Source organism: Papio anubis, chromosome 1, assembly GCF_008728515.1.
Source record: "Papio anubis isolate 15944 chromosome 1, Panubis1.0, whole genome shotgun sequence".
In the NCBI taxonomy this organism is placed as follows: Eukaryota; Metazoa; Chordata; class Mammalia; order Primates; family Cercopithecidae; genus Papio; species Papio anubis.
Window position 1 is genome coordinate 63,604,088 of NC_044976.1, and position 11,308 is coordinate 63,615,395.

Sequence of the window (11,308 nt, forward strand, 5' to 3'; positions counted from 1 at the left end):
AGGAAGAGCAGAAGTCTGGCTTTCTGTGTGTGTGTTTTGGGGGAAATCTCAGTTTCCATATTGGCAACATATTTACATTTTTTAAATAACATGCAAGTCAAACAAATCTCTATGCTGAGTGCATTCAAAACAGCAGTTTATACTCTCTGTTACAATCACTTTCTGGCCTTGTAGTCCCCAGGAAATTTAGCAAACCTTTAGGTGAGAGTTTTATGATCATATTATTACGATACAGCAATCATGTGTTCCATGATTCATTAAGTAATAAGGGTTTTAATATACCAAAGCTTTTCAGTGGTTTGCTTTTGAAAATTGTATATTGAGGCACATTTGGAATGGTGCCTATAATGCTATTCTTTGATATGTTTTAAAGGGGAGAAAAGAGGTGGCATCATGACAAGCATACCAGAATTGCAAAAGCTATGACCTTATTTAGGTACACCCAGTGGAAGTGTTGATACCTTTGAAAGGGGCTGGTTTAGCACTTAGTGTGATATATGATATAGACCATAAGATCATGCTTGTTTTATATCTAGGATCTTCAGCACTAATATGTGGAGAAGAAACCAAAAAAGCCATTGTATGTTGGACTTTGTTTTTCAGGAGCCGAGGAGTGCTCCACCAATTTTCCGGGACGGAGACGAACAAAATCTGGCCCTACGTTTACACACTTTTCTCGAACAAGATCACACCTATTCAGTCCAAAGAAGCATATTGACCCTGCCCAATGGAAGAACCAGGAAGATGTGGTCATTCATTCAATTGTGTGTGTAGTATTGGTGCTGTGTCCAAATTAGAAGCTAGCTGAGGTAGCTTGCAGCATCTTTTCTAGTTGAAATGGTGAACTGATAGGAAAACAAATGAGTAGAAAGAGTTCACAAGAGGCCCTCCTCTGCCTTTGAAAAGGAAGGTCACCTACACCTGTTTAAGGTGTCTCTGCACGTGTCTCAAGCCCGTCACAAGAAAGCAAGTACAGTGTGGATTTCAAGTGGTGTGTAACTTCAGCTCCAGCTGGTTTTTGACAGCTGTTGCTGTGGTATTCTTTTTTACACATGATGGTGATAGTTTCTGGTTCTCCCCATCCCCACAAAGGCTGTTGAACTACAGCACCAGGAAGCCTGAGAATGAATCCTAAGGGCTCCAGCCCAGACTTCGTCCCAGGCTTTCTGGTGTGTGCCCCCCTGGTAACGGTGAAATTGAAGCTGCTTCCTCACAGTGGTTGTTTCTCTGGTCTTGAGTGACTGTGTCCACAGTTCATTTTCTTCCGGTAGGAATAACTCCTTTTCTGTATCCGCACTCCATGGAGTCTCTCCTTTTCAGACATCCTGGGATGAAAGAATTTGGCTTTTTTTTTTTTTTTTTTTTTACATCTTAGGCCGTTAAACAAAACTGATAGTTATTACTCTTATCCCTCTCAAATTATTCTAAGAACTGAGAGTGATGGGGTTGTATTGAATTTCTGTATGCACCGGGAACTGAGCTATGAAGAGGATCTTATTAAACTGCTGGTCTGACTCATGGATTGACACTTCCTTTCTTTTATTGTGAAAAAAAAAAAAACCCTAAAAGTCTTGGGAACCCCCTTAAAGTCTTTTGGGAATCCTCAAAAAGCATGGGAAATATAAGTATTTAGCTACATAAATGTTGTAAGATCATATTTTATGTATAGAAGTAATAAGACCGTTTGGAATTACTAGACTAATTGAATAGTTACGGTTTCTATTCAGTACAATAAAATGTATTTTGAAAGTGCTGCTAACTATTGATGCTGACAGTGTTTCACTCCTATGAGTGACCCAAACATATTATAAATAGGTGGTAAAGGGAGTGGAGCCTGTGGGGTTGAGCAGAATGTTGTACTAACTGTGCTTGGACTAAGTATAACAGCTTTATGATTATGGGAAAACAAAATCTTTATTTTTTTTTTCTGTTCCAAAGATTCATTCTGTGGGGTGGCCATAAAGTCTAGAATTAGATACTAATATTTTGTCATTCGTTATAACATAGTATCAATAAACCATTTGTTAAAAGATTTGCCTGGTTTCCAGACTTGGTGGCCACCTTGAATAATTCTTCCTATCCTCTGGGAAGGATGATGAAATTTATTCCTGCTGCCTTAAAAATATGTATCCCTTCTTCATGCATCATGACTGTCCCCAGCGAGTATCCTTTACTATTCCTGGGAGTGACTCCTGTCTAACTTTTCATACTGGTGAGAAGAAAAGAAGCCTATTGTAACACTTTAGTGATGTTGAAACACATTACTTACTTTGTGAAGATGTCCCAGTGAATGCTCTGTCAATTCACTGCCGTATGTCATCTATATGATAACGAATGCATCTTCCTTCTAAGTACTGCCCAAACTCTTGCCAGCTCCTCTCCCATTGTCCCTTCATGTGATTATTTTTTGGCTACCTTAGTGGAAATATAGACCAGTCTTCTCCCCATCCATCCTCTCAAACATAATGAGATTGTTTATTTTTTAGATTTATGCAGTGAAAATGCCCAGTCAGGTCTATGAATCGTCAGTGCATTATATTGACTCTGAGCACTTTAGAATGTAGAGTTGCAATTGAATGCCAGCTGTGGAGATGGGGTGCATATCAGATATGTAGATAAAGCTCAGGTTTGCTGGGGAACCAGGTATAGAGAGAAATAAGTCTGATACGAGGAAAATTGCACAACTTAGAGTAGTTCTGCTATAGATAAAATTTCCACAAAATAGGAAATGTAGAGTTATTCTATAGAATACTAAAAAGAGTAAAGACTGCTTTTTGGAAACAGGAAAATCTTCAAACTTCTTTCTTCACTTCCCTTTGTGTTTAGCTGACCCTCCAATGTGATCATTGCTTTTAGAGTTTGGGAGAGGTATGGGAAGTGGCCTGATCCCTGCTTCCATACTTCACTCCTCCATCCATCCATCCTTCCCCTCCAGCTAAATGGACAATTCTAGCCAACACTGAGTCACTCTTAAGTCTCAACAGTGGGTGTGTTTGCTGAGATTGTCCAGCAGTTGAGCAGTTTGGTCTCACCTCCCTCGCTAGCTGAGACCAAAAAGAGACAAATACCTTTTTCATGGTCTTAGAAACAGAATGCTTATTTCGTGGTCAGTGGCTTTTAAAAAATCTATTTCTGGTTTTCTTCAACAAACTCACTAGTTTTCCCTTAAATGATTTTGTAAAAATTAAAGTTATCTTGAAAATGTTTTGGCAAAAGTAAAATTAAAGGGACATCTTTTTTTTTTTTTTTTTTTCCTTCTGTTGCCACACATGGCTGTTCCTTCACCTTTAAGCAAAGAGAGTGGTTCAGCTGGTTTCTAAGATGCCAACCTGACCTTGCATTCTGTCATTCTACCCAGCTCTTAGTTCAGTTTGCTTCCATTATCCTAACAGGCTTCTTACTGACTTAGAACTTGGAAAGGCTGCTATATTTAATACTCTCCAACACTAACGCAGACTTAAGATAGATACTGTTTATTGAAAATCTACTGAGTGAAATGTGCGGTTTTAGGACCTTTATAAACATCTCATTTAATCTTTCTAGCATCCTGTGAAACAGCCATGATTTCATGTTGATAAACAAAGAAGACAGGGGTCCCAGGGATGTGAAGCATTTTGCCCAGGCTTCTGCTGCTGGTGACCAGTGTAGCTGGAACTCCAGCTCAGGTTTTCCTGACTCAGAAGACTGAGCTTGTTCCTCGATGTTATTAACAGCTACTTGTGTCCAAGCAACCAAGGGCCTTGAGTCTACTTGGTTCTGATTATGGCCTCACATCAAGAATGATAGAGCTAGTCTAGGTATGGTGGAGCTGGTCCATGCCTGTAGTCCCAATGCTTTGGGAATCCTTGATGGGAAGATTGTCAGAGGCCAAAAGTTCAAGACCAGGCTGGGCAATATCACAAGACTCCATCTCTACAGAAAAATAAAAAATTAGCCAGCCATGGTGGTGTACACTTGTGGTCCTAGTTACTCAGGAGACTGAGGCAGGAGGATTGCTTGATCCTAGGAGTTCGAGGCTGCAGTGAGCTATGATTGCACCTCTGCACCCAAGTCTGGGCAACACAGCGAGACCCTGTTTCTTAAAAAAATAAAAAATTGCAGAGCTCACCAAAGTGATGTTCACCTTTTTATGACGTCCTTTTTTTTTTTTTTTTTTTTTTTTTCCTTTGCTTAAGCAAAGAAAGCTGCTAGAAGAGAGTCTTAGTTTTCCTGCATAAGACCTCCCTTATGAATAGAATAAACGACTGTCAGAGTAGGCTGGGCTTGGGCCCAGGCTAAACTATGAAGGAAGCAAGCTCATATCCCTTAACTACCCTTTCGGTGTCCATTGGGTTGTGCCCCGGAAGTGACCTTTGCCTTTGAGCCATCCCCAGCCCATGGTGCCCACACATAGGCTTTTGAGCTCCTTGGAGCTATCCAGACCCTGTTCACTTTTCCTTCCTGAGATTAGAACAAATCACCCCCTTACTCCCACACCAAACAAGGTCTTGATGATAAAGTAATCCTTAAAATGCTGGTAGATAAACAAGCGATGATGAAGCATCGAACACAGGTTAGCTCCTGACTTTTGTACCAATGTCTCTGTGTTCCATTAGACATTAACATGACTCTTGAGTGCCACATCCAAACCTTTGCCCACCATCTGCTGCTTGTGCAACAGTTGAGGCAGTAACCAGGGGAGATTCACTTCCTGTCTTGTCCTTCCCCAGGGATCACTCCCCTGCTGCCCTCTAGCAGCCAAGCTCAGATGAGCTCCATTGTTACTCTAGGTGTGCCCATCTCTTTGGTGGGGAAGGAGAAAGGTAAGAATAGCCATGAATGAGGAAGGATTCTTGGAGGGAGGGGCCGCTGTGGTTTTTCCTGCTATTTAAGATGTTGAGACCAGATAACTTTAGAAAAATGCCTGCACAAACCCATAAATAGTGCTTTTATAAAGTTTATAAAACTTTATAAAACCTGAGTTCAGTATTTGACATTAGCTTTTTGTCCAAAGAATTGAAGCCTGCTGGAGGTCTTTGCTCAAATAATAAATACTGCATATTTCCAAATGTGTTCAGGTATAGGCACTAGGTACTGTCTGTTTACTCCATGTTAGGTACATTACATGCATTGGCTAATCAAATCCTCATCAATTACCTATGTAATAATCTCAACTTGCCTCCTTGTATTATAAATGGAAATAATCCTGTTTATTTTAAATGGGTTTTCATGTACCTATAGGGATTAGTCAGGAAATTCAAAGGGCCTTTTTTATACCTTTTCCTAGTTTGAGCTCCCTGTTCTCTTTAACAGATAAAACAACATACTTGCTTCAGCCTGGATTCTTTGTTTTTGGTGCTTTGGTGCAGAGACAGGAAATGGGCACTCAGAGTCACACTGGTAGTTGCACACTGTATCTACAGAGGGCGTGTCTCATCTGTACTCTGCTGGGTTACAGGATTTCAGGAGGTATTTGTGTCCACCTGAAAATTCCGTTTATTGCCTTTCATTTAACAGTGTCTTTGCTTTCTGCAGTTGGTTTTGCTAGAGAGGCAATTCATAAGGTGAAGTCCTGTTCATGGTAGACTTGCTTTCTCACTATCCCCTTCAATTTTTAGTAACTCCCTGGTCTATTTGGTGTCTTTAAAAAAAAATAACCTGGTAATGGAGACTTCTTTTAATATGGAAATGTGGTCTGGTAGTAAGTTACTCCTTTCCACATGTAACTGACCCAGTCTGGTTTCCAAATGAGAAGTGTGCAAGCCCCAGATGTTGAGACGCCGTATTTCAACTGTGAAAAAAATCTGCTTCCTGCATCTGTTGAAATATAATTGTTCATACTTGCCATCCCTTATCTTTCTTGTAATAATATGCACAGTTTTTGCCAGAATAAATGCCATTATCTGTATGCTTCAGGGAATTTCCCAATTTGATCTGTGTGTGTGTGTGTGTGTGCGCGCATGTGTGTGTGAGAGAGAGAGAGCTGCAGTAAAACACTTCTAAAGGGTGAAAGCTCTTGTATGGCATAGATACCTTCCTCTGGTAATAATTAGGTTATTCCCGGAAGCACAGTGTCATTCTTTAAATAAAAGCTTTCCTGTTTAAAGCTTTTCAAAGGAGCAGACGATCTTGAAGATTTCCCCTAGCGTTGATATGTATCTAATTCATTTTATAAAATCCTTCTTGTCTTCATTTTAAAGCTTTGGCTATAGTCAGAAATGTCCTAAATAACAAACTATTTTGTATTTAATTTAGAGAAGAGTAAAGGGAAGAAAAATGAAAACTCAGTCTTTATGTAAGCTCCAAGGATATTAGGGCTTAGAGGGCTTTTCTAGTTTTATGAGAATTTGTACTACTGATTTTTATATATTCTTGTTTTTGAGATGAACAGATCTCTGGGGAAATTGTTGAGTTACAATGGCATTTCACTGTGATCCCTCTCAAGCTCACATCAGTTCTGTAACCCAATGACGACCTGTCTCTTCGGTTTACTGTCCTGTGAAATGTCAGCTCAAGTTTCCCAGAAGTTGTGTGTTTATGATGAGTCAGAGTGCTTTTCCTCGGTGGGACAGTTGCTGGCCCTCTTAATTTTGGTGTATGTGCTTCAAAGTATCTAAACCTCCAGTCTGATCTGTATATGCTATCCTGTTAATTGTATTATTGATTATTTTGATTATCTTGCTTGAAGGTTCATACTTTTGAATTTGATAGAAATAAAGTTTTTTTCTGCTTATAACTAGTGAATTCATTTAATGTTTGTATAGCTTTTTATACTTGATAATATAAAATTTCACAAATACTTTCATTGATGCCACTCTGCAACTACTACATTACCAACAATGTTGTCTCCAATTTGCAGAAAAGCAAGATCCTGAACCAAGAATTATTATCCCCAGTCCTGTTTTCTTTTCTGCTACACCATATTGCCTTATTTGTATACCCTTAAATTCCTATTTGTCCAGCACTTTATTGTTTACAATTTTAATGTACATCCTTTGTTGTTTTTTTCCCCCTAACCTCTAGACAACCAGGGATCTTTTTTTTTTTTTTTCTTGAAACAATTAGATAATGTGAGCAGATTCTCTCCCTGTTTTACACATTAGGAAATTCGATCGGATTATGTGACTCTAAGATTGTAGCATCTGGGATTACTCAGCAGAAGCAGAAACTATAGCAGGTCTATCACATGGGAGCTAGAACCATGAAGAAAATAGAGCTGCTGTAGGCGAAACTCCCTGAGATAGTGAGGGATGGGGAAAAATACTCTGGCGTTTCCCAGCCTCACACTCTTCCGTCTGTGGGGCAGCTTCCCTTAGCTGAACCCAGCCAGAAGCCAGCTGACATAGGAGGCTGAGAAACATGTTCTAAAGGCTTGTCCATGCTGCTGAAAAGGCAGAGGAAAGGGGAACTGAAAAGGATGGCAATGTGGTAGATTGTGTTAAATTTAATGACATCCAGTCCCCTCCTCTTTTTTTTTTTGAGACAGAGTCTTGCTTTGTCACCCAGGCTGGAGTGCAGTGATGCAATCATGGCTCGCTGTGCAGCTTCAACATCCTGGGTTCATGTGATCCTCCTGCTTCAGCCTCATTAGTAGCTGAGACTACAGGTGCATGCCACAATGGGCTAATTTTTTTTTCTGATTTTTTTGTAGAGACAGGGTCTCACTATGTTGCCTAGGCTGGTCTGAAACTCCTGGGCTCAAGCAGTCCTTCCACCTTGGCCTCCCAAAGTGCTGGGATTACAGGAGTGAGCCACTGTGCCTGGCCACTTTCCCTTCTTTTGGGAGGATTTTACACCTTGACCCCATTGGCTCCAGGCTTGGACATATGGTTTGCTTTGACCAGTGAAATGTGGGCAGAAATGACGTGTGCCACTTCTGAGCAGAAGTTTTAGGAGCTAGGGCATGGTCACCATTCTCTTTTCCTTTTCAGTGAGACTGGCGACCTCACAGAGCTCTTTCAACCTGAATCCTAAAGGGAAGACACGGACCAGAGATGTAGCCAATCCATCGTAGATGAGCAGTGTACATTAAAAATAAACCTTTGCTTTACAAGCCACTGAGATTTGGATAGAGTTTATTTTCACAGCATAACTTAGCCCAAGCTGACTGATAAAACCGGGCCTAAGACTAACATATCTTGTCATCCAGTTATAACTTTGATTCTTTTATTATGCATTTTTATGCTCTCGGGTTACAAAGATGAATCAGACCGAGTTTTTGCCTGGGACTTCTTCACAATGTACTGGAGGAGATGGACATATTATTAGATTACTCTATACATGACTGTTGGAGTTGATCACTGCGCCATAAAGGAAAAAACAGAGGTAGTAACTCTCTCGGCTGGCCAAGTAGAGCCCATGGAAGAATAATATTTGAGCTGAGTGATGCATGCAAAAGAGAACCCAAGCAGAGGAAATGCTAGGCACAAGAAAGTCTGAGCATGCATGGCAGGTGGAGGCCACAGCAGTGTGAGGCAGGACTGGGGAGATAATGGTAAGATTGAATTCTATTGGGAAGCACCTGGCCTTCCTTTGGTTCGTGGTAGGCAGTATAGACTATATTGCCAGAAAATGACACCTTCAGATTTGCATGATAACGTCGTAACTGTACCATGGTCTGAACTAAGATGTGGTAGCAGAGTTCAACAAAAAAGGATGGTTGGATAATAACAGAAGAGAAAAACTTAAATGACACTAGGGAACAAAAATGAGTGAAATAGTGGTGAACGTGAGGCAGTAAGGAGTAGGGCTGTGAGGACTGGAGGACGCTGCCCTATCGGAGGGGAGCCATTGCTCAGTTCTGGACAGTTGTTACCGTCTTAAGGGCGGTGGCTCAATGCTGCCACAATTATTCAATTTGTCAAAAGAAGCCAAAAATTTGTGTTTCATGTGAAATTTTAAGTATTTGCAGTTTTAAAAAATTAGGGGAGGGCTTTCCAGTCTTAACAACAACAAAAAAATGCAGAGTTATCAAGAATTCTGTTTTTATTTTTATTTTATTTTATTTTATTTTATTTATTTATTTATTTATTTATTTATTTATTTATTTATTTATTTATTTTATTTAATTTTTTTTTGAGACGGAGTCTCGCTCTGTCACCCAGGCTGGAGTGCAGTGGCCAGATCTCAGCTCACTGCAAGCTCCGCCTCCCGGGTTCCCGCTATTCTCCTGCCTCAGCCTCCCGAGTAGCTGGGACCACAGGCGCCGCCACCTCGCCCGGCTAATTTTTTGTGTTTTTAGTAGAGACGGGGTTTCGCCGTGTTAGCCAGGATGGTCTCGATCTCCTGACCTTGTGATCCGCCCGTCTCGGCCTCCCAAAGTGCTGGGATTACAGGCTTGAGCCACCGCGCCCGGCCTTATTTATTTATTTTTGAGACAGAGTCTTGCTCTGTTGCCCAGGCCAGAGTGCAGTGGCGAGATCTCTGCTCACTGCAAGCTCTGCCTCCTGGGTTCACGTCATTCTCCTGCCTCAGCCTCCCAAGTAGCTGGGACTACAGGCGCCCACCACCATGCCCGGGTAATTTTTGGTATTTTTAGTATAGAGACAGGGTTTCATCGTGTTAGCCAGGATGGTCTTGATCTCCTGACCTTGTTATCCACCCGCCTCGGCCTCCCGCCTCGGCCTCCCAAAGCTCATGAGCCACTGCGCCCAGCCGAGAATTCGGTTTTTATAAGAGAGCACTACTCATTTAAATCACTTGAGTTTCTCTCCTGCTCCATAATTCAACTGATGTGATGTTTTCCCATATTAATTTCAGCCAGTGAATATGTGCATATCCAGTGATGATTCTCTCTCTTTCTCTCTCTCTCTCTCTCTCTGCCAGAGCGACTACAATCAAGGCACCTTTTGTCTTGCTCAGGACCACAAGGAGTTGGGGACAGGGAGCCCTACTATTTGAAAGTGACTAGGAGCTGAGCAGTGCTCAGTCTCTCCTGTGGCCAGTTTTTCTCCTGCCAGGATCCTGGCATCAGTCCCTTTAACAAACCTAGAAGGCCTCCCATGAACAAATTATATCTCAGGTCCCATTAGTAGTTAACACTTTGCATCCCTGCCAGTCTAGTACCATATAACCTGAGAGAGGGATGCTATTTCCTGACAAGGAGGAATCAGAAATACAAAAATGAACGGTCCATAACTAGACCAGTCAGGACAGACCAGCCGTTCTCTTCAAAGTAGTGACTCAGATACACTGACCCCTCCAGATCCACTCACTATGTCAACCATCCTGGGGGCACTGACCATCTCAGACAGGCCACTCTGGACATATTGGACACCATGACATCCTGACTATTCTGGATACATTGATCATATACACCCACCACAATATGAAAGCCTTCTATTAGTCCAACAGGGTTAAGGAGAAGAGAGTAGACTAAAATTGCTTAGAGACCTGGATGAACCATCTTTTATATTTTATCTTCGTTAAAAAAAAAAAAAAAAAAAAAAACCTTTCGTATGTTTCTTAAGTATAAAGATAATTTAAAAGAAGTGACTTATTTAGGATATACATGAAAGTCTTACCTAAAAATTTATAGATACTGCATTTATAAGTTGAGGCTAGATAGTAAGGACTCTTTGACGATAATGACACATGCCCAGATCTGAATCTTTCTACACATTTCAAAAACCATACAGGCTTGGCATGGTGGCTCACGCCTGTAATCCCAGCACTTTGGGAGGTTGAGACAGGAGGATTGCTTGTGCCCAGTAGTTCGAGGCTGCAGTGAGCCAAGATCATGCCACTGCACTCCAGCCTGGGCAGCAGAGCAAGACCCTGTCAATACATAAATAAATACATGCATATATATACACATACATACATATACATACATACATACAGCTCAACAAGGACAGCAAATAAAATTATAACTCGTATCTACTACATACTAAGAAATTTAATATGAACTCTCATTTTATTTAAAGGGGAAATCATAGTCCCAGCTATTAAGCTCAGGTAGAAGGAAGAGAAAAACAGGAATTATTTGAGAAAAGGAGAGTGCACTTGGGTCCCAGAGAGTCTCACACTAAGTGGAGAAATACTAAGAATACCCATACTGCATCACAGCACTTGCTACTGGGGAATTGAAGGGGCTTGAGAGTGCATGGGGCCAAACATTTAAGTCTTCAGAGGGTACTGCTTCTGGGAGAGAACAAAGGAACTAAGAAAGGAAAGGTATCTCTTGGAAATTTGGTGATGAAGATGTAAGAAAAAGTTGGAAATTAAGAATCCTACAGAAAGAAGAGTTTCATAAAAATGATGACATATTAAACTCTCCCTATCACGCCTCACTCCATGCAGAGAAAATAAAAAAAAAAGAGAGAAAGAG

At 41.0% G+C, this 11,308-nt stretch overlaps 1 protein-coding gene across 5 annotated transcripts in view; it reads left to right on the forward strand.

The window, feature by feature from the left end:
- Window positions 1-6,715, forward strand: part of AK4 (adenylate kinase 4) — an 81,820-nt gene extending 75,105 nt beyond the window's left edge. For all 5 annotated transcript variants that reach the window (XM_003892004.4, XM_021942519.2, XM_021942513.2 and 2 more), the window contains one exon: window positions 604-6,715. In XM_003892004.4, coding sequence (XP_003892053.1) covers window positions 604-718 — 115 coding nt within the window. In that variant the 3' untranslated portion in view covers window positions 719-6,715. The remainder of the gene's footprint in view (window positions 1-603) is intronic.
- The last annotated feature ends 4,593 nt before the right edge of the window (window positions 6,716-11,308 follow it).